This window comes from Scleropages formosus, chromosome 9 (genome assembly GCF_900964775.1).
Source record: "Scleropages formosus chromosome 9, fSclFor1.1, whole genome shotgun sequence".
NCBI lineage: Eukaryota > Metazoa > Chordata > Actinopteri > Osteoglossiformes > Osteoglossidae > Scleropages > Scleropages formosus.
Window position 1 is genome coordinate 8,068,784 of NC_041814.1, and position 23,925 is coordinate 8,092,708.

Sequence of the window (23,925 nt, forward strand, 5' to 3'; positions counted from 1 at the left end):
AATGGTTGTGCTACAACTCATGCGCTCATCACAAGGAACAGGGGATTACGAAGGGCTGACAAAAAGAAGAGAAAGAGAGCAGCGAGAAAAGAGAAATATCAATAGTGACTGACAGAAAGGATATTACTCTCCTTTCTTCCCTCTGTGCAGAGGAAATCCAGCACTTCAAAGGAGCCCATAATTGAAATTGACAAACAGCTACATTAGTGTGATCACACAGCGCATCCTTGCAGCAGAGCAACAAAAGAGAAGGTGAAACAGAATGGAACGAGTGTGCTGGAGTGCTTTCAGAGTGTTCCCAGCAACAAGACAGATTAATCCTGCTCATGCATTATGGATGTGTGCGAGCCCCCTTTAGAATCTGTGTGGCAGGGAGCGCGAAAGGAACAGATAAATCCAGAAATGAAAACTGAATCAATTCTGCCACAATTCTGTCGGTTAAAAAAAGACACACTGCATATATTTTTAATTAAAAGAAAAATGACAGAGGATTTTAGGAGAGCAAATCCAGAGAAGAAAGACACACATTATGACTGCAAAATGCCTCTTTGATCCGCTCAGCTATAGAAAGGGCCTAACTTGTTTGAGCTTCTCGGCTTCATAAATGTCCGTGTGGTTGCAATATTACAAACAGCAAGTGAAATAATATACAAAGACAAAATATACAGGAGGTATGCTGCACTAAAAAACTGCACAAGAAATCATTACATAAACAGAACTATGTAGATATGGCATTACAAGCATCAACAAGAATCACACATTACCCACCTGTCTCACTTCACTGCAAATAAAAGTGTAAGTTTATTTGCATCACTCTCTGTGTGGGATTAGCTTTTAAATGCTAAAGTAATTCTGAAGTTGCATGGGGCACAAATTATTTTTTTATTTTATTAAATGTAAAAAATATAAAACTAATGTAAATTTTTTTATATTAGTTTTATATTTTTTACATGTAAACACAAACCTAAATTGTTTGCATCGGTCCATCTATTCAAATGGTTTGCACAAATGAATTGTGTTCTAAGCAAAATTTGATAAATGTTTGAAAATTAATAAAATGCGCACACACACGCACGCACGCACACACACACACCGTCTGAAACCGCTTGTGCCGAGCAGGGTAGCGGCAAGCCAGAGCCTAACCCGACAACACAGGGTGCAAGGCTGGAGGGGGAGGGGACACACCCAGGACTGGACGTCAGTACGTCGCAAGGCTCCCCAAGCGGGACTCGAACCCCAGATCCACCAGAGAGCAGGCACAGGCCAAACTCGCTGTGCCACCGCACCCCCAAAATTAATAAAATCCTCCAGTTAAATCCAATGAGTGTAATATTAAGGGATTTTCTGATCATGTGACAAGAAATTAAATCCTAAAAGCGTGTTTAAAAATGGTCATCTTTAAAATAAATGTATATTTATGATTGTACCTCGTTTAAGCATGAAAAAAAGTGAGTTACATAAACACCATTGTGTACCACATAACACAAGACACTTCTGCGGCAAAAATAATTCCATAATACTCTAAATGAGCACTCAAGTCCTTTCTATAACTTATCCTGGCCAGCAAAGACAGGACATCACACAGTCATTTACATTTTAAAGGCTAAAGTCCTAGGATGGACGCAGGTGCTCACATACCATGGTGATGAAGAGAGACAAATGATAAATGCCTTTTTGTCACCTCCCACATCCTGAACCAATTATTCCCTTTTTGTTTTTCCAACACCTTCCCCTAACAAGTCTCCCTTCTAAACCCCATTTATAATTCAATAATGTTTATGATAATTAAATTAGCATCCAGCAGCACTGTGGCACATTCTTCATTACAGCTGGATTTTTGTAAAGCTTAGCTGGGTCTCAACAAATACTGTTCTCCCCCTCTGTCTAATGAGTAAACCTATTTTAAGCAAAGTTAAATTTTTACCAAATAGAATTTCAAAATCTCTTCAATCTCAGTTTTTCCACAATGTAGTTGGACGTTGCCATAGCTACAGTGCATCAGCAAAATATCTGGCCTGTATTAAAGAAACTGTGACAGCATCGCTTAGTATCATTCCCTAGCACAACTGTTGACAAAACATACATTTCTTTATGAACAACAGTGATGAAACCATTCACTGCATGGGTAGATGTGTCATTTCATTGTTTTTTGTACAAGTCAGAAAAATGTGGGTTCTCTTTCTCTTGATTATTTTAGGTTCACTGGCTCTAGCTGGATAAACACATTTATACTAAATTCATGCACAAATTACCTGTACAAATTAACCTCCTCACCCAGTTGTATTCAGGTCAGTGTAAGCATCAAACAGGTGCGACCACTACATTTCTGAAGGACTAAGTGACAGAATGATTCATGGTGTGTGTTGGGATGACTTCGTAACCGGCTGTGTTCCATAAGCCCTGCTGCTAAATGAGTTCTAAGGGTACAGCCCATTAGGAAAAAGGTCAGTTCCAATGAGGACATAAGCCTGGGAGGAAGCCAAAAGAGCCTGCTGTCCCAGAATCATCTGGATGCTTCTTACTTTAAAAATGAACATCACACAATCATTGAATACTTCACTGATCTCCCACCACCAGTCTGTATTTAATGCACTAACTGCAATCTTTGTAAAGCTGTGACTATCCATGGGTTACCATGGGCAATGGGTATCCATGGGTTACCAGTGACTGACCTACAAACTATTGGCTTCAGAGCGTGTTATAAATGCTCATGTTATATCAGCTTCTTGCTACCATGGTGCAAAAGTAAAAGAGAATTCCCAGGGTATGAAGGATATTTTGGTCCTTCCTCATTCTCCCAAGCATCTTTATAAATAATTTTGCTATCTACTACTGTAATTACATTAGATGGTTATTTCATCCACATTGCTATTTTTGGATCTTTGGAACACAATTCCCCAACAGCTCACACTTTTCAGTGTAAACAAAGTTAGGAGGCTCACATGTGTTATGTCTTGCATACAGGGGCTCCTTCACATAGAGAATTATTCATCACTTCTACAGGAAATGATAAAATGCTTATTGGTACATTATCACAGAACAATTATGAAATAAAAACAAAGGAATTAACTTTTAGTATTTGCCTGTCCAATTAAATGGCAATATGAGAGCTTCACAAGATTGAATTTTACTTGGTCTATGTGTTACAAACATTTTAATTTTCCTGTACAATCTTTTTCAGTTGATGTATTTAGTTAAACTTTCTTCATCATCCTATTTAAAAAAAAAAAAAAACTGATTAAGCAAACGTGATCTGCACCCCATCATTAGTTGGTAGTAAAAGACACCCAGAGAAGGAAATTGCTATGTTCTTGAGTACTGGGAACCAATAAATGACCAACGTTTGTTGTTCAGCTGTGAGGTCAATTGGTCAATAATCAGCATTTTATATGAGGTTTTGTAATTCAGCAATTTTAAAGCAGACTTAATTTTAATGTTGTCGTGAGAAAATAACACACTAAATAAACCATTCAGGGTATACCCTCCTTAGTACACTACATTTCCTGGATAAAGCCTGGACAACCAAAACTCTGCATTGGACAAGCAGTTTAGGACACAGTGTTATTTAGTTGTAAGAAAGAAAATCACATACTGCAATAACAAGAATGTTCCCAAAAAACTGATGTGATTTTCAAGAACGTGAACTGCACATCATTTCCCATCTCAAGGTATTTGATGGTCTGAAGAGAACATTCCGTCATAAGCACAAATGTTACTGTAGAGACTTCACTACATGCATTGTCAACACACACACGTAAACTGTAGCTGTAACAGATCTAGTTACCAGGGCTTTGAAATGCATAGTCAGTCACGTGGAAGTATCATCACTTGCCCACAGGCTTGGCTTAGCTGAGGAGGTGAGGCATGCACCTGACCACTAATACTGCACTAACTGGAGTCAAAGACATTATGCTTCTCAGCCAGAATCTCTCTGGCTTTCAGGGGTACGTACAGAATGCATCTAAGGTCAATGAGGCAGCAAGACAAATGAGTGAACTCCAGTCCATGTGCAGCACCACTGTGGATTTTACACACCATACTGTACGGTATACAGAGCCAAGGAACACATCTGCTCTTCATCTGTGCCGCTCCAGATTTTACTGGCATGAGATAATGGCTCGCCTCCGGTACTGACCGGCCAGATTAACAGCTCAGGGCATGGGGTAAGGTAATCGACTGTACACACCATTTTCAAATTAGCATCTAAAACGGTTTCGTGTGCAGATAAAGTAGTGGAAATATGAGGGAAGACACTGCAGGCAGTCTTGCATCTTGTAGTATTTTATTTAGCAGAATACCTTTACTGAAGCTTCAGGTTAGAACAGATGACAGCACTAGTCCTTCTGCATCACTCTGGTTGTGTGTTCAGCTGGGGAGAAAGCCCAGGTGCCAAGCAGAGAAACAGGCCAATATTGGACCGAGAGCCAGAGCTCAGCGCTAAATGCTCAGTGCTGGACTGCTTAGTGGAAAGGGGATGTGAGGAGTGTCTGGCAGTCAGGGCCAAGCAGAGCAATGGGTCCCTAGGGGCTACATGGACAGAAGCATGGGTCCATGGAGGAGAGTACAGAGATCAAGAAGAGTAGTGCAGGCATTATGGTAACATGCCTAGACCACTACAAGAACAACGCTAATTTTATCAAGGGTTAGGTCTGGGCTTTTGCAGAAGGAGCAGATATCTGAAGGAATCTAAATGACAAGGTTAATTGTTACCTGTCTCATTTTAATTTCGTCACTCAAACAATCCTCACCGCACATTTTCAACAGATGTCAACTTTCTTTACTGAGTCAAGTTTGCTTCACCAGAAACAAAAGTTGACCATTTAAAATACTCATAATAAATAATAATAAGCAATCCAATCTTCTGTTATTTAGTTCAAACATTTTTTTACTGCAACTACCTTTTAATGGCTTCATGTCTGTAAACACTAAACTGGAGTAATTGCACTACATTTCAAAAACACTCTTTCATAACCCAGAAATAATAAGTCATATAGTTGACAGTTTTCTCTATAGAGACAAAACATTACACTACTTTTTCCATACAGCTGGTTAAGTTTTTAGAGGGGCAATTAAGGGTACTACAGCAGAAGGTGGGATTCTAACCTTCCATTCTAACTATTATGCTACCTGCTGTTAACTTTAATTTTTCCTCTCAAGTGTAAGGATTCTAATTTCATCACCTGAAACTTCAATGTGGACTTTTTTTACCCAGTGTTACTATTATGGGAAATGATCAAAGCATCCAAAATGCACCTACTTGTTTAGGGTGGGTGATAGTTCACATGCCTGTCTCTGCAAATTCCTCTGGAATAAATGGACAGCTGGCAGTGCCCAGAGAGCAGCCACAGGACCAGTCTAATAGCAACGTGTGGGCAGCTGTCAGTGAGTGTTAGCATCAACCACCCAGGGGTTCTGCCATTCATCTGCTACTGCTGCTGCTCAAGAGAAACAGGGTTTGGGCAGGATGCTAAGTGAACAGCACCATCAGTCCAGCTTCTCCACAGCAAAGAATGGATCCCACTACCACACCTAGTGCAAGGAAACAATATCGCAGTTTTTTTATACAGGACTTTTTTCTTGCAGTAGGTACGCTGGGCTGTTCCAAGAGCTAGCCTGGAAACAGCATACAACAACAAACAGTTTTAGGCCATTCGGTGAACAAGAATGTCTGTATCAGAAGATATTCTATATAACATGTTTTTTTAAGATTTTACATGTCCAGGCTGAGCATATGCTATTGCTCGTAAACAAAAAATGATCCGGGACCAAATCCGTGAAGGACGCCTTGATGAAAGCTAATAAATGAGACAGAAAAAACTGTCTATAACCAGCACTGTGAATCTGTTACCTGCCACTGGCCTGCGTCTGTTGTTTTGTGCTGGGGCAGGTACTCCTCCTGTTCAGGATGGAGAGCCCCTTTGAAGAGAGAATTTACACAGGAAAACTGCAGCTGCAAAGATTAATATTAAATGGAATTCGTAATACAGTCTGCATGGCAGGGATTTTCATAAATATTCACCAACCTGAACTGTAAGCTCCTTGTGATTTTGTTTATGACTGAACACAAACTCACATAAAGAGAGAAAATACCACCATATAAACTGCAGACCAAAGAAGAACACAAATACATTTCTATAAATAGTCTGTGGAGAAGCATTCAAGAAGAATTTCATGATACTTGTACACGGAACTTGTACCAACGGGAAACTTGAAACATATGGCACTGATATGACTATTCATGAGATTAGCTCATATTTATGAGTACCTATCATTTACTTTTACTATAGTTACTTTTATCATTTGCTTATCCAAGAGCATGTAGCTGATCTACAGGTTACATATCACAGAAATAAAAGGAGTTATTTGTTGGTGATTTTGTGTCACCGAGTGTGCATATTATAGTTAAAATTGTGAATCGGCTGTATTTTTGAAGATATAGACCAGGCTAACAGATCATGTCAGCAATCGCTATTTCTGCCTTGCACCTCCAGCCTGGAAAGGACATTCTTAGGAGAAAAAGTGGACTTTACAGTATCGATACAAAGATACAAAGCATACAGCATGGGGTAAGTGTGTAAGCTTTGTAATTGTCAAAAAGATTTACACTCCTTTTCCATCATGGAAGGTGACCTTGGAGCCTGCAATATCATCAATGATTTGATGACATTGCCATTTTTTTGCAAGCTATTTTCTGTATGTTGGTAACAAGTTGAGATTCATTCCAGTTGGTTATTTAGATCAGGTAACGGAAACACATGACAACATGAAACAAATTTTGAAAGGCATAAAGTATGAGAAACATCTGTGACACCCTTGTGGCAACTTGAAAGTTGTGGTTATCTTGATTAATCTGCTGACAGGCTTCTCCAAGTGTTGTTTTCTTTGTGAATGGGATACTTGGGAGCATAATTTGCACTATATCAAGAGGAACTGGCCAAACAGATGCTCACTGGAAGCTGGAACAAAGATATGTATACATGTGTTCTGTATACTAAACTTGCCAAAATGCGGCAGATTCTGTTACCATCTTCAAACATCAAACTGGGACTTGCGAAAAACTTTAAGGCTACGGGTAAGACATGAGCAGAGCAGTCAGTGATGAATGTGTGCAACATCATTATTAGCAAACTACTGCTGAAGAGTCACAAGAGATGCTCCAGAAGTTACATATAAGACACAAGCAAAGAAATTCTATGTATTCTTTGTTTTAGTCTTTCTATATATGGATTTTCTTGGACACTAGAGTCAATGAACTGTTTTAATGGCTATGCTAGTTTTCCATGTGGGAAAATCCATATATAGAAAGACTAAAGCAAAGAATACATAGAATTCATCAAAATTTGTAAACCAGTGCTTAATTCAAGGGTTCTGAAGAAGGCATTTCAGAAACCTGACGTGGCAAAGCATGTACATGCTTGTGCCTTGAACAACTTCAGCACCCGTCACTCACTCATTTGCCACTTGCCCCATACAATATTGAGGACAACATGTATGGCATAAACAGCCATAAATAAAAGTGTCTCAGATGAAATACCTGACATCACATCTAACTCATTTAACAACTGCAACAGCATTTGAAACTGCAGTTGCAGTTTATTAAAGCGTTCCAGTTCTGTGTTTAAAATAATGCATAATACAATACAAACATTTCTAACACATACTAAAGAAACATAACATAAACTCAAAAAACTGGAAAAATCCATAGTCTTTCAAGAAAATAGTATAGCCCTATAAAAATGTAAAAGTACTGAAGGAACAAAACCTGATTAGTAAGTGAGCATCCTGCTTAGACCAAATTCCATACTGGGTAATGAAGGTAACTAGAGAAACATCCTAAAAACAGTAATGCAAACAGTCACCCTGAATAAAAACACTCTCCTTCCAAAAGAACTGTTAGAAATGCAACCGAAAATGCTATAAATCACAAAGTATGCTACCTCCAAAAGACAATGGGAAAAGCTAAGATAACTAATTTGAGTCTTTTTTTAAACTTTACTTTTCTTATTTTACACAGACTATTTACTGTTTTTAATATTTTAAATGTATTCTTTCACAGTCACATTTACTATTTTTCACTATTCTACTTCTTCAATTGCACAATCAATTTATGGGTAATTAATAATTAATAATAGCTTTTGACACATGAATTATTGAAAAAGAAAGGTCAAAGAAAGGTGAGGAGAAATTGTACCAACTTCTCTGCCCTCAGTGGAAGGAGGTAGGGTAGCAGTGCCATCATGCTCATGGCTAGTTTGCAGAATGACACACACCTCAAGCAGCCTGTTTGCCTGTGGCAAAGCGTGCGTTTCCTCTGGCGCCGGTCAAGGGCACCTTACATGCAGCACCTCGCACTGCACATTACTCTAACATTATATTAGCCGGGTCTCATTTGCAGTGCTGAGAGCCACTCAAAAACAGTCGGCAATCAGCGTCTCCCTATATTCAAACAAAAAAAACAAAGCACCGCAGAACCATCAGCAGTGAGAAGCTGCGCATTTTTGCCAAAAAGACCTGTGGACCATTACATAAAAACAAAATTTAAAAAAAATGAGGAACACTCTCATGGTTATTCACAAATATAATGGAATCAGTGGGCGAAAAAGGGTCTCTTTCCCCCATTTCTTAACACATATATTCAATTTCACTTCACGAATGCGATCTTTTTAAAACACCACTATTGAAGTCTCTCTGCTGTGTGTGTGTGTCTTTGAGAGCAGTGTGTGCAGGAGGAACCACGTGGCATCGACAAGGACAAAAGTAATCCTCACCCAGAGTCATAGAAGACACAAGCACAAGAGCATAAGAACAGAAACTCACTTGGTTGTTTGCTTTTTATTTCACTGGCAGCAACATCAAAACCATAGCCTCTGACAAAAATCTTAATAATAAAATAAAAAATGATAAATTAAAAAAATATATACTATATAATTTATTATGATAGTTTTCTAATCAAAAACACCTCACTTAGGAGCCACACCAGCAATCTAGTTCACTTACAGAAAGGTATGTGCCATCATTGAGACTTTTTTCTGTAGATTACAGAAGCTGTACACCAGAATAAAAAAGTACATACTCGTATTTAACAAGTAGTGCATTGTTTTTTTTAAAAATAAATAAATAAATAAAAACACAAAAAATAAACAGCCTATACATTTTATGCTATGAAATTTAAAGAAAAACCTTGTAGAAAAAAATATTATGTATCACCCTCACTAAACCGCTGAACCATTTCTAAAATTAGCATTCTCACAATCGAGGGGAAGAAAAAAAAACTGATTTCTGACCTGCAGGTCAAATGGGTACTGCCAAGTCATTCAAAAAACGTGGAAATGAACTACAATGAATTACAAGGCCAACACATCAACAACAAAAATAATACCCAAATGAATAATTAATAGTACTGTTATAATCACTGACAATTATCCAGTGTTCTCATTAAAATACCATTAATTTTCAGCAAAATAAATGGAAATACTTCCACACAAATATTTTGAATGTATACTATATTTGCATTTCTGCCAAATATTAAAGACGTTAGTTGACGCTTTTGTTGTAGTAGCACTGTATCTGATGTACTTCATAACACTTCGTCAGTGAATTAACAATTCATTATTAAACCACCAAACGTGACAGATTTCTGGTTGCACTATGTTTGTTTTAAGCCTTAAGCTTTTCTACATTCTAAATCATCACTTTGAATATAAAATTGTACAAGAGAAAGTACTTGTGCTAAACATTTGACAGTTTGCTAACGTTCACAAAGAAGCCAGAATTTCTGCTATAGTGACTCCTTCATTTGAACAAAAAATTTTGGAACTTATAAAGCTACCTGTCACAACACTTCGAAGTACAGTAGTTATTTATTTTTTCTGGGATTCCTCAGGTATACCGCTACAAGGAACTATAATATTCTAGAATCTGCAATAAATTGTTTACAAGCAGCAGCAAACAAATGTTTGCTCTTCACACTAGCAAACAGAACGGTCTCAAAGGAGATTAAATCTGGACCTTGACACTGTCTTCAACTTCAACAGTACGCAACTGATATTGATTATGACTTGTTCTCAGGTATCTTTGTTCTGTCTAAGCAACACCACAAAATTAATAATACCATTCAGGATTAGTTTTATTGGGTTTAACTGAAGAAAATTTACCAGCAGATGAAAAATTCTTATAAATGGAAGTGTGCAACACTAAAGAAGATTAAATTTAAATATGTCAATAAAATCTGTTCAATGAAGAGCACAAGAATAACAACCGTGCATGTCCATAATGTACACAGAAAATATTACTTTTAAGATATTACAAAAATAAATAATGCTTGATCTGTAATAATATCCTATGTTAAAATGGTTTCATAATTCTCCTCTCTTAAAAAGTACTACAACTCATAAATGTACAACCGAACATGGCTGCTTGATTAAGGCTTTCCTGTACACACAGCAGAATAATGACATCCACCAGTCATAAAGAGATAGATGTATAACATGTCATTTTCAAAATTTTTTTGCAAAACAATTTGGGGAAAAATTAATGCAGACCTATTATTGTTTATTCGTGGAAAATCTTCAAAGTGCAGATTATTCAACATCCTGAAACTCACTTTGTATTTTGAAACCAGAAAAGTTAAAATATGGATTTAATTGTATTTCATAGTGTGTTATATTCTTCAGGAAAAAATGATATGGTTTGTCAGAAAGCATACTACTGCTGAACCATTTCCTTTTGTAGTTCTTCGGTAATTATGCATTACATTGTCATTATAGTGCTTAAACTGTCTACTAGCATTAGGTTAACAGTGAGATCCAGCAGCATTCTTAAACAGTTGGATAACTCAGGCTTAAAAACTTCTGTCGTTGCTCATTCTTTATATGTATTCAGGACATACTACCACACACAAATTTATACATACAACCCTCTTCTTGACAGCATTAAAATTAAAACCAAAAAAACAAACCCAAACTTACTGCAATGACAAAGCTTGTTTTGCAGAGAAATCTCTGCGATGGAATCATGAGGGCAATCTGATGATACATTGTACCACATGAATGATACACAGACTCAGCATAAAGGGCCCAATTTGCTGTGCCATGCCACTAATTTTCATAATTCTCCCATGTTTACAGACAATCCTGGCAGTACAAGCACACTGCTCTCTCCTAATAAGAGGGGCCTTGGTACACCACAGCAGAGAAGAAGACAAGACCTGAGTAATTCTGAGCCTCAAATAAGGGCACCTTTAAATGCATTTTGTGGCTTTTCACCCCCTTTCTTTTTTCCAGTCACAGCTACTGTAATTACTTCATTATCTGGACTCCCTTTTGAAAAATAAGGCTCATGCTTCAACAGGGCTGAACACAGGGCACAAACCTCTTCTAGCAGTCATCCTTCACTCTTTGCAGCAACACACTTAACAGAGAAAACTGTTAGCTAATTGCTGCCACAGCCCTTCCAGCTCGATGACCACAGGTGTTACTGTGAACAATAAGAGGGAGAAAACTCTAGCCAGGACACATAACCCAGGGAACACAGGCCAGAATGTATTTCCTGGACCTCTTTGTCACAACTGCCTTGAGGATTCAGATGCAGATTGCCATTGTGGGACTAATTTTTTACTTTCTCCCTTACCTATATTTACAGTCGAGACCAAGTGTGTGAGACAGAGTTGAAGGGAAGACTGGCTTTCGTGCTTCCCCGCTTTCAAACACTGAGGTATAGCACAGGATTAAAGGCTATGTTGGTAGTCATTGCATTGCCCCCTCCGCCTCCTTCCTGCAAGCACATACACAAGAGGGGAGGACTGAGTGAGCAGTGGGGTGCTCTGCAACATGGCCATGCTGATTGAAGTGGATTCTTAAGTGCTAACATGCAGAAAAAAGGCTCAGCTCTCACTTCAAGCACCTGCAATCCACTGGAAATCAATGCACGGAGAAGAATTTTAGCACAGCCATGCTTGCCTGCCTGGGCAATGCCAGTTCACTGATGTTTTTTAAAAAAAGCTTTAAAAAATATTCAAAAAAGGGTTTTTTTCCCTAAGTCAAGGGACAACGTAAAGCTAAAATTTCAAGTGTTATCCAAACCTTCGTACATACCATGTTGTCTTGTTTTTCAACCAACGCTTGTTGAAATGAACTGGGGAAAACCAGCTCTACATTTTACCAAAGTAATTTGTATCAAGGGGATTACAAGAGCACTGCTGCCCCCCTGCAAACCTTCATCTCAGTGTTCTTAAACTCTATACTATTTTGTAGAAGGGAGTCAGACATCATTCTCCAACTCTCCTGTGCAGATACAGTAAAAATGAACATACACAAGCCTGTTATTTGTGTGTCCTGATCCTGCTCAACCACGTCAAAGCAATTTTGGACTGACGAGTGCAGCAAATCACTTGTTGCGTACATCAGCGGCAGCTGAAAATACAAACAGACCAGTTAACCCAAACATGCAATTTAAAATATTCGGTTGTGTAATTTTGTTACATAAGTTACCCTATTTAGCCTATGTGTGTTTTTTAACCTTTGTTGTCCCTGATTTACATTCCCTTACAGCATGCAGGTTGTGCTGTTGTTCTTAAACAGACCTGTGCAACAGACTGGCATTGTGTGGAAATGTGGTCCTGGCTTTCTCTTTGGTTTTACCCACAAAGCTTTACTCCCAGCGTGTTCACTCTCAGTACTCATTAAGCTACTTCGTTTACTGAATATTGCCTTAAAAACCGATCATTACAGGAAAGGTTCTTTCATTTCTCTGTGCAAATTCTCCTGCCTGAGCTGGTGAAGGCCAAGAATGCAGTGAAATTTAATATTAATCCACATCATAAACAATGTTACTGAGGCATGTGCTTGCCTTAAAACTTTTAGTGGTTTTGTAGTGTATAGTTTATTCACTACGAGTGAAATAATAGCATGTTCAAGCAACAAACTACAACTATAACAATGAGAACAACATGATGGTTCAAGGATAAATTCAACGCTACACTGAATCCTAAACTGAAAACTGGTCCCTTTTTTACAACCAGACTGTATTAAATTGGATAGCAGCGTTTAAAAGGCTTTTGCTTTGACAGACCAACACTTTCCAATTCTCGAAGTTTCTTCCCTTTTGTATATTGTCATCATTTCTAAACCTCTCAAATAGAACAAGAATTGGCCCTCTTTTTAGGCTTTGGACCTCTAATGTCTTTGGCCTCCTCTGCACATGCAGCGCAAGAACAGGAGGAGCAGAGGGTTTGAGAGAGCCGACGCATGCCCAGCTGGAACACGCTGTTGGACAGGCTGTAGATGACACAGTTGCAAAAGCTGTTGCTGATGGCCAACCAAGTGGTAATGAAGGACAGTATGGGACTGACCAGTACATGTGAGCTCTCTAAAAGGAAGTAGATAATGTAAGGCAGCCAGAGCATGTAGAACACACTAGTGATGCGGAACAGCACCATAGCGTAGCGTCTGTCTGGGCCATGTCCCGTGTGATGTCCTCCCTCGCCAGTCTCTGTCTCTTGGCTGGGGAAACGTGCCCGTCGCTCACTGATCTCCCTGTTGTGTTGCTGGCAGATGCGGAAAATGTGGAAGTAAGTGAAGCAGACCACCAGGGCAGCAGGCGCGTACAGCAGGCACACGACAAACCCAGTGAAGAGGGCAGATGTCGGCCAGGAGCGGGCACACCACTCAAAAATGTCTCCGTGGTAGCCTGGTTTGCCCCAGCCGAAGAAGGAGGGCAAGAACACCAAGCAGGAGTAGACCCAGATGAGCACGATGCAACAACGCAGCCTACAGGGTGTCACTAGCTGGTTGTAGGAGAGTGGCCTGGTGATGGCCAGGTAGCGGTCCACACTGATGCAGGCCAGGCAGGCCATGGATACACTCTTCAGTACCGAGATTATATAGCTGAATGCCTGGCAGGCGATGGGCTCCTGCACACCAGCAGGATAATGCAGCAGGGAGAGTGCTGGCACCAGGCAACTGAGGCCTACAAGCAGGTCGGCATACGCCATGGTTTGGATAAAGTAGCTTGTGGTGTAGTGGTGCAGCAGGGGTGCACAGTGGAACACAAAGATCACCGTCAGGTTGCCTGCAATGATGAGCACAGTCAGAAGAACGATGACCGCTGTCTCCAGCACACATGCCTCTACTCCTTCGTTCTGCCGCCACCCCAGGGGGCAGGAGTGGTTCAAGGACACACTGACAGAGCTACCAGAGCTGCTGTTTGCAGCTGGCAGATAAGTGGGAACCAGTTCAGTGGATTGTGACTCATTCATATTTCCAACTCCAGGTCAGATGGGCCACGCTCTGAAGTGCACCCAGTAAGTTAGTAAAAGTTGACTGGGATTGCTGTCCCTTATGCCACTGGAGAAAATGCAGCTTTAGCGTCTCTCTCTTTCATAAATGAGAAACACAAGCAACAGCAAGAAAGAACAGCAGCAGCTACTTCCCTCAAGTCAATCATTTTTGTGTGTTGCCAGTCAACCAAAGAGCAGCAAAAACAGCCAGCCAAAGACACTCGCTCCACAAATGGAAGACCACAGAAAACAGTGAAAACTAAAAAAAAGCCAAAAGCACGTATTCACAAGTGGGAGGCTGGCACAATGACACGACGCTCGTCCCAGCTGCTTGCAGATGCATTTTTTTCATTCTTTTAAATGGTGCCAGTGTGGTGTTCTCTGTCAGGGGGTTTTGGAGTCCTTAGAGAGGAGAACTGGTAGAGACAGAGAAAACCCTGATGCTGTACACAGTGGCAAGACCCAGGGAAACAGCTGTCTTGCAGGACCAGCTGAAAAATTGTTAAACAACATAGAGAGAAGATTATTATTTTTCTAACAGAAAGCACACAGCTTTCATTGACTTTTGGTTATTTTTAAGCACGTTTGAATTTAAGAAAAAATTAAATGTTACCTTTCACAGACAAGGTTTCTCTCTGTGGAAAAAAAAATCGAAAAACTACAACTTCAACCTTTGCTCATACCTACAGCAATGTGTGAGATCCTTTGAGTACCTCTCCAACTCCACTGGGTCCACAGCATGGTAAAGTGCAGCTTCCCACCCTCTTTAAAGAGCCCAGCCTTCTAACTTTCAGGACCCCAGTATGTCATTCATTGTCTGAGTCAAAACACAGGCACACTAGACAAGCATTGAGCACTCAGCTGTAGCTGATGTCAAAGGTCTTTTTTCCGTAAATCTTTCAAGAGCTACTTTTGATATTTTCCAGCTGAAGGCATCAAAACTGAAAAAAAAAAAAGCTGAAGGCATCAAAACAATACAATGCTGTTTGCTTTTACAGACGTCCCTGATGGCACGTCAGCCTTCTTTTTCCTGAATCCTTTCTGGTCCTCTGAGGTTTTTTCTTTGCGTTGAAGTATGAGGAATACATTGTCAACCTTGGGCATCCATATTTTATCATCTTCTCAGACTTTTAAATGAGGACTTCAGTTTACAATATTCAGCTTTCAGCTCTTCCTGTGACTGTGGCGTCTTAAAACAATGCCATCAGCACTGGCCCTTGCTACCATCGTCCATACGGCTTGCTTACTGCACAAACTTGATCTTTATCTTGATGGCTGGACTTCCTTTGCAATCAAGGGTAGGAAAACATACATTTTCTCCTTTTCCAGAACAACATTTATCATCACCCAAACATGCCCAGTAATGTTAGTGAATAGCTTTGCAGTAACAGACACAGCTACTGCTCATCTGTAGTCTTTCACCCATACATCAACATGATAACTCGCTGAACACAATTCTAGCTACAACTGAAAACAGAAAGTTAACCAGCAGACATGAATATCGTAATCCCGGATTGATCTGTGAGAATCCCTTGTTTCCGGGGTGTCTTTCCCTTTATCTTTTCAATGGAATCCCTTGTCCCGGGGTACTCTTCCTGAGAACTAAATCACGATGGAGCTGCACTGTTTGTGGCATTTAATATTCAAAAGAAAAATAACCTGAGGAACGTGTCAACAAAAAAAAAAAAAAAAAGAAAAATGGAAAAAAACTCTTCAGGCTTGCAAGGAGAACGTGTGCAACAAATACCGAACCTTGTAATCCTTCGAAATGGGGAAAAAAATCTTTTCTCCAAACAGTAGGTCGATAAGGAAGATATACCCCTCGCTGGTGTTGCAGTGGGAAGGAGATGCTGTAACTGGCTGGCTGTTCCTTTTCCCCAGTCTCTCCCTCACCTCTCTCTCTCTCTCTCTCTCTCTCTCTCTCTCTCTCTCTCTCTCTCTCTCTCTCTCTCTCTCTCCCTCTCTCTCCCCCTCTTCCTCTCTCTCTCTCTCCCGCTCACTCTCCTGCTCGTATTGGCTGCACCTGAGCTCCTTTCCTTTTCCCTCAGCTATACCATATCGCTTGGTCTTCGCGCACACCTCCCCCCTTTCACTCTCTCACCTCCCTTCTCCCTTCTTCTTAAAGGCAAAACAGAGGATACAGTTCTCCCTTTCCTATTCCTCTTCTAAGGGAACTATACCTCATATGTATCTTTTTCCTGATATCTTCTCTGTCTGTTCTCCACCTCATCTTGCGCTCTGTGTGCCCCATCAGTTGTACAGACCAATGGCCAGCCCCCCATCTGCCCCTTGGATACAGTTGCCAGGCATTTCAGTTGTTCAGGACCCTCCTTCGACGGGGCCAACAAAGGACAGCAAAAGAGGGTAAATTAGGAGAGTGGGGGAGGCAATTTCTGGGTCAAGAGAAAGGACTTGTTCGCCATTTACACTCCTTGTTAAATTTCTGTCCCTCTTTTTAGTCACCCAACTGCTCTTACCTATATTTGAAAAAAATACACTTGTTCACAAATTTGACAAAGGAAAAAAAATATGAGGAAGACAAAACTAAGATGTCACTACTGCCATTTGGAGAAAATGCTTGACAAGCAGAAAGGCAGGAAAAGGAACAAAAGAAAGCAATGTAAAGGAAAACACTAGTGAATCACTCAGTGCCTGGCTAAGTGTGACAGGCTGCGGACTGGCTGCTTGCTGCCCCTCAATGCTGCTGACACACAGTCCTGGGCAGACGGCCTCCTTAATAATTCATTACCAAAAATGAAAAGGTGACTGAAAGGCACACAGGTAGAAATGCCCAGTCTCTTTAAACCAAGTTCCTGGGCCCTTCGACTGGAAACGTCTAAGTGTCAGTGTCACAGCCTACATAACTGCTATTTAGTAAGCAGAGAAAAGAAAGTCTTCATCTGAGCATGTTTGCACATGTTTCTAGTAAACACAAGACCACTACTGATACCTGTATAAATAAATGCAAAATGATAATGTCAAGGTCAATTTGTACAACAAATGTCACAATATTCTGCTCAAAAAAGCATACCTGGGCATGGCAGACTAATTACTGTGCTACTTTGTGTCACCCTCAGCTTGCCCCAGAGGAAAAGGGTCACTGTGGTTGGGACTGTCCACACATGACCAGACGAGCTTAGCTCAGCATGATTTCTGCAATCCAAACTGTCATTTCTGTGTCAGCATCAAGCCAAGCGTGGTCACACAAGGATAAACTCACACACTGAAATTCTCAAGACAGTGGCACGTTCTATTTATAGAACTGAGAAACAGAATCAGTAAAAGAAAGTGTGTGATTTATCTAGCAAAAAGGGTGCACCTTATGTTTGCTTAGAAATTAATCTGGCACACCATATTTCTTCAATAATGCTTTTTCTATCATGATCACCTGTAATAAACATGGATACTGAAGGGATGGAGGTCTGCCTTTAAGCTCAGTAAATGACAGCCAATTAGGATGTGTGTGCAGCAGCTATGCTACGAACAGGAGTCCATTTGGGAGGGAGGACAGGCTGGCTCCTGTAATGCAGCCAATCCCATCGCTGCAGCTACATGACTGACGGCAGCACTCCTTCACGAGGCACTCAACGCAGGGAAGATGGCAGCTTGGCTTGAAATGCCATGTAGAAATATGTCCAGAGCAGACTAGGAGTGTACGTACTTACAGTGTGTGACCATGCGGCATGTGTTCCTGTGGGCTGGGGCGAAAGAGAATGAAAATGAAAACTCATTCTGAGCGATAATGTTGATAGCGTGCAAGCTACAGACAGACGTCATGGAAGCCCTCTCCACCTCCTGCTAGACTAAGCCTGCTAAGGGCGAAAAGCAACACACCTAAGACTGACCACACTCAGTGGAAGATGATCCTTTGTGAAACTGTCCTTTACATAGTTCCTTCTAACAAAGTGATGCCTGACAATTTCTTTAGCAACTCTGCACTATCCTGTATGTTCAAGGCACCTCAGACAGAGGTGAATGAAACACAAAATGAACACAAAACAAAACAGCTTAGGTTTAATGCCATTTTTGGAGATGGTCAAGGCATGATTTTGAACCTGAATTCTGAATCTCCACTAAACATGGATTGTAAGAGCATGCAGCAAAGCAAAATGTCAGGCTATAATCATTCTCGTTTCACTCATTTCTTATAAAACCGCCTCCTCTTCGGAGCATGCATGTTCCTACTGCTACAAAGCAAAGTAAGGACACGTCACACTCTAATGTGAGCCATTCAAAGGGGAAAAACAAAACAATGCATGCTAAATTACACCATCAATATCCTTCAACTGGCAACTGCATAATTACTTGGGATTCAATCAGCATAATAACCATCACTGAACAGGGATAGATCCATTAATAACGGGAAAATCGGTTGTGAGAACTGCTCCATTTGTCCCGCTGGGCTTTTTTCATTTTTATTCAAGGTACTGCAACAGAGATAGCAATATCATTACTTCCGTGAAAAAGAAAACAAAAATTAATGAATGAATTACGCTCTCTGAGCCACATTGCATAACCCAGCATATATTTAGGCACAGATCTGAACTGCTGCTATTTCTGACGAGGCAGGAGGCAAGAGGACTGGAGCTGAGAGTTATAGAACCATATCGGTGAAATTTACACTGCCTGGTGAGCCTACTCTTGGCAGTATAAATAGATCCAGAAACACCTCTCACTTTCCTTTTTCTTTCACAGATATTGATTGTGCTGTGTTTCAAATGCTGGTCCTTTAGTCACAGCAAGTTGAGCATAATACACTGAATAAAACCCTTGGATAAAGTTTAACAAGTACAATAAAACTTCCATCATGCAATGTCACAGTTTTTCAATTAATTTTTTTACAGTGGATTTTGTGTACAATGAAAAATAGTTAAATTAAATACCCAAAAGACAGTAGGCTAAGAACCTGTAAAGGTGCTTTCCCGAGTAGCACAAGGAGGGTGAAGGTGAAAACCTTTATTACAAATGCACTCCTCTTATTTTCTGTAAAATCTGCAACCTTCTCATAGCCATAACAAGATTCTAACGAGCGAGACGCAGTACAGAGAACGTACAGGACAAGAACTGCATTTTGTTCACTGATACCTCTTCTCTAAATCACTGTCATTCAGCTTGTCGTCTGTTTGTGCAGACAGTCTCAGAAATCAGACAGAAGGTCACTTGAATTGGGAAAAACTATTGTATATGTGATGGGCATTTCACTAAGCCACACCTCCTTTTCCTTGACTGACAGCTGCACCCAGGTGGAGTCAAAGCAAATAAGCCAGATGCATCCATTTAAGAACTGAACCGCCATTTGAGAGATGAGGTCTGAGAGGTACAATGACGCTAGACCATCGTTTTCAGAGTTCCATTATGGTTTTCTGTCCTCATCCTAACATTTATGAAAAGAAATTTATTTTCTTTGCAATTTCAACCCTAAAACACTTTTCTTTTTGTCTTCAGTTCAGGATTTTTTTCCTACCCCAAAACCTGACATACCCCATTTTGTCATGTTACTGCTAAACCTGCTACTGAAACACTGCAGGCAAGAGAAACACAAACCCACATACACCCAACATCACTGTCACTAGGACCCCCTTGTTAAATTGTCCAATATCAGCATAAAACTATTTAATGTATTTCAGAGCAGCTACTGCTAGCACAGCAGAAAGTGAAAACTGTGGTCACTTTATAAAGGTAATTTAGTATTGCTGCAAGCTGCAGCAATGGAAGTTATGAGCCTTGGGTGACCTCTAATTGATGTGAGCAAACACTAATAAAAAGGAGCCAATAAGAAATCAGTCTCCTGTGTTCTTCAAGATACAGAGATTGTGAAATTAAATACAATCATGGGTTCTCTGTGCTAAAAAAATTTTTCAAAAAGACATTGAAACATATTCAGCTCCTCACTTTGTCTCTCACACAAAGTTATCTATGATTATGTAAGTGCAGCTGATGTTTACACAGAGTCCATTAGAACGAGTTAAGCCATTTAACAATTGGTGAAGTTTTCTGTTTTCCCAAAATACTGCATCAAGACACCAGCATAAGTATTTGACATCAAAGTCCACTTGCATAACAAAAAAATATTTTTGGACTTGGATTAAATTATTTATATAGAAATTGTAGACCTTAGCCTGATGAATGTGTGTATTCATGCTAACATATCTGCCACAAGCACTGATATTGCAAGGGTCTACATGTGTCTGTGCCTGAGCCAAATACAAATAGGTTGCAAGAAGACATGCAGATGTTCCATCCAGAACTAAAAGGCCAGACAGAGGAAGGACTACCTGACTTGTAAACAAACAAAAGCAGAGCACCAGAGCCTACTGCCCCAGGCAAAAAACAGAAGTCACAAGGGACAGGCAGCTCTTTTCCTACCTTGGTGATGAGGATGCGGTAACGCTCCAGCAGTGTCTGGTCATCATGGCACCCAGACAGGAGCTGCCAGACCTCGGCCCGCAGGGCCTCAGGCACTCCAGGCTTCACCAGGGCAGACAGACCCTTGGGCCTTGCTGCCAGATTCCCATGCCTGCCAGACAGATGGCACAAGCAGCACATTTCAGCTTCAGCAGTTGTACCACCCAGTGACTGGCTCACATAATATCACATAAACTTTATAAGCGATGTCAGAACTGTGGTTCTAAAAAGGATCCTTATAAAATTTAGATGTAAGTGGCTGTGGATATAGATGTACCTTATTTCGCCTTGCACCTTGTGCTTCCTAGACAGGCTCCAGAGAGCCACAACCCTGATTTGGTCAAACGCTCAAGGAATGTCAGTGACTTAAGTAATATGTACAACCACGTGGAAAAAATAAGTACAACCCATGGAAAATTTTGTCTTTCTCAACAAATTTGAACATGCAGACATTTGATCTTCATTTAAAGTTTCTGTAGATAAAGATAATATACTTCAACAAAAACAATGAAAATTAGGTTCTTAAAGCATTTATTCAACAAAAAATGTATGGGATGTAATATTTCTATGTAGAAAAAGTAAGTACACTCCAGGTCTCAGAAGGTGGTATTGCCCCCTTTAGCAGAAATAACTTCTTGTAGCCGTTTTGTATAACTGTCTACTAGTCTTTAACATTGACTTGATGAAATTTTTGATGACTGCTCAATGCAGAATTCCTGTGAGATGTCTGGGAGTTTTCTTATATGTACAGCCCATTTCAAATCCCCCCACAACATTTCAGTGGGATTCAAATCTGGGCTCTGACTAGGCCCTTCCATAACCCTGCATTTCTTCGTTTTGAGGTACTGCTTGGTAGATTTACTGGTATGGTTATGATCATTATTCTGCTGATAGGTCCACTTCGAGTTCAGTTTCAAGTTTTGAAGAGATGGCTTCACATTTTTGTCAAACATTCTCTGATACAATACAGAATTCATAGCTGAATTTATGACTGCAAGTCGACCAGGCTCTAAGGCAGCAAAGCGATCCCAAACTATAACAATTCCACCACAAAACTTTACAGTTGATATGAGGTTCTTCTCCTCAAATCCTCTCTTTGGTTTATACCAGACATGTCTTCTGGTACTGCGGCCAAACAACTGTAGTTTTCATTCACCTGTCCAGAGCACATTGTTCCAGAAGTCCTGGTCTTTGTCTAGGTGTTCACTGGCTTTAGTCTTGCCTTGATGTTGTTTTTGGACAGTAAAGATTTCCTCCTGGCACACCTCCAATGCAAATCAAAGCAGCTTTTCTGACGGCAGATGCATGCACATTGACAACAACCGCTGCAAGAGTTACCTACAGATCCTGGGATGAAATCTAAGGGTTCTTGGAGACTTCTTAAACATCTTACGGTCTGCTCTTAGGCTGAATTTGCTGGACCAGCCTGTCCTGGACAAATTGGCAGCTGTTTCTTATCTTTTCCACTTGTAGATGATTTTCCATATGATGGAATGATTGATTTCAAATAATTTAGAGATATTTTTAAATCCCTTCCCAGACTCATGATGATCCACAATCTTCTTTCTGAAGGCCTTAGAGAGCTCCTTTAATGGAGGCATGATGACACAACACAATGCAGTAACAAAGAGCAAACCACACCCTAGATTTCTGAGATTTAAATAACACAGGTTCCTCTGGGATACTCCCTCACAATGTTCAAATCAGTGGCACTTCATCTGGTACACCCAATTCTAATTTTGTGCATTTGAAGTTGTGATAAATGTAGAGGTGTACTTACTTTTTCCATGTAATAAATCAGTATTTTTGTTTATTTAAATTACAAAAAGGACTATATAATGCAAGGCTGATGTGTTATTTGTTCAAGTATATCACCTTTATATACAGGCAGTGATTAAATTAAGATAAAATGTCTACATGTCCAAATTTGCTGAAAAACTAAATTTTTCATGGGGTGTACTCAATTATTCCACATGACTGTAGTCCTATGAAGTTAATCTGAATTTCCACACACACACACACACACACACACACACACACACACACACACACACACACACACACACACACACACACACACAGATACACATTGGCTGAAGCCGCTCCTCCCAAGCGGGATCGCAGTGAACTGGAGCCTAACCTGGCAACACAGGGCATAAGGCTGGAAGGGGAGAGGACACACCCAGGATGGAATGCCAGTCCATCACAAGGAATCCCAAGCAGGACTTGAACCCCAGATCCGCAGCGCCACCGCGCCCCCACCGCTGAATATCCAGTTCTTCAAAATTCAGGGAAGTGACTAATCATAATTACTTTGTAAAAAAATAACACTTACTTCACTGTTTGATTTATATCAAATTAAACACAAAGCAATTTAGTATTATTTCTGCTGTGGTTCATTAAGAAGTAGCTCCCAGTTCTTATTTTCAGCTCACTCTAACCACTTTCTGCATAAATTAAATCGAATTTGATTTAACTACTTGTCCAACTACTTGTCCAGGCCATGGTGATATCCCATCTGGACTACTGCAACTCTCTCATGTGGCCTTCCCGCTACTGCCATCAAACCTGTGCAGCTGATACAGAATACTGCTGCCCGAGTTGCCTTTGATTTGCCGTCAAGTGTTTCAATGCATCTCCTCTACTTGTTTCTCTGCACTGGCTTCCTGTACCTGACCAGATCAAATTTAAGACCCTGGTTATTGTCTACAAAACCAACAACAGAACTGCTCCAAGCTATCGACAAGACTGATAAACCGCTACACTCCAACCAGACCGCTTCGCTAGTGTACTTCTGCTCGCTTGGTGATCCCGCGCACGAAAAGTAAAGCACGGAGGTTCTCGGTTCTGGCTCCACTGTGGTGGAATGACCTCCCCCTTTCACTCAGAACTGCTGAAACACTGTCTACATTTAAGAAGGGTCTGAAAACTCACCTTTTCTGGACTCACTTTGCCCATGATCTCTCAAGCTCATGTATGGTGTAAATGTTCATGCACTGTAACCAAATAAGCATTTACACAGCCGCTACTCCTGTATTGTATGTAAATGTTTGTGTACCTTTTTTTAAAAAAAAAAAAAAAAAAAAAATTGTAGAAAGGTGATCGGGATTCATCTATCCTGCATTTTATGCACCTACTCATGCGATGAACATCAGTGCATGAAGAGGAAAGAAACAAGCTAGGTTTTCTTAAGAATCAAATGTCTGCAACCATGTCTCTCTTTGTCCTAATGTAATGCATAAATT

At 40.3% G+C, this 23,925-nt stretch overlaps 2 protein-coding genes across 3 annotated transcripts in view; both read right to left on the reverse strand.

The window, feature by feature from the left end:
• Positions 1–23,925, reverse strand: part of rabgap1l (RAB GTPase activating protein 1-like) — a 101,584-nt gene that overhangs the window by 46,634 nt on the left and 31,025 nt on the right. For both annotated transcript variants that reach the window (XM_018726766.2, XM_018726765.2), the window contains exon 13: positions 20,642–20,792. In XM_018726766.2, coding sequence (XP_018582282.1) covers positions 20,642–20,792 — 151 coding nt within the window. The remainder of the gene's footprint in view (positions 1–20,641; positions 20,793–23,925) is intronic.
• Positions 13,103–14,254, reverse strand: gpr52 (G protein-coupled receptor 52). Its single transcript, XM_018726773.2, has one exon. The coding sequence runs from the start codon at positions 14,252–14,254 to the stop codon at positions 13,130–13,132; it is 1,125 nt and encodes a 374-aa protein (XP_018582289.1). The 3' UTR covers positions 13,103–13,129.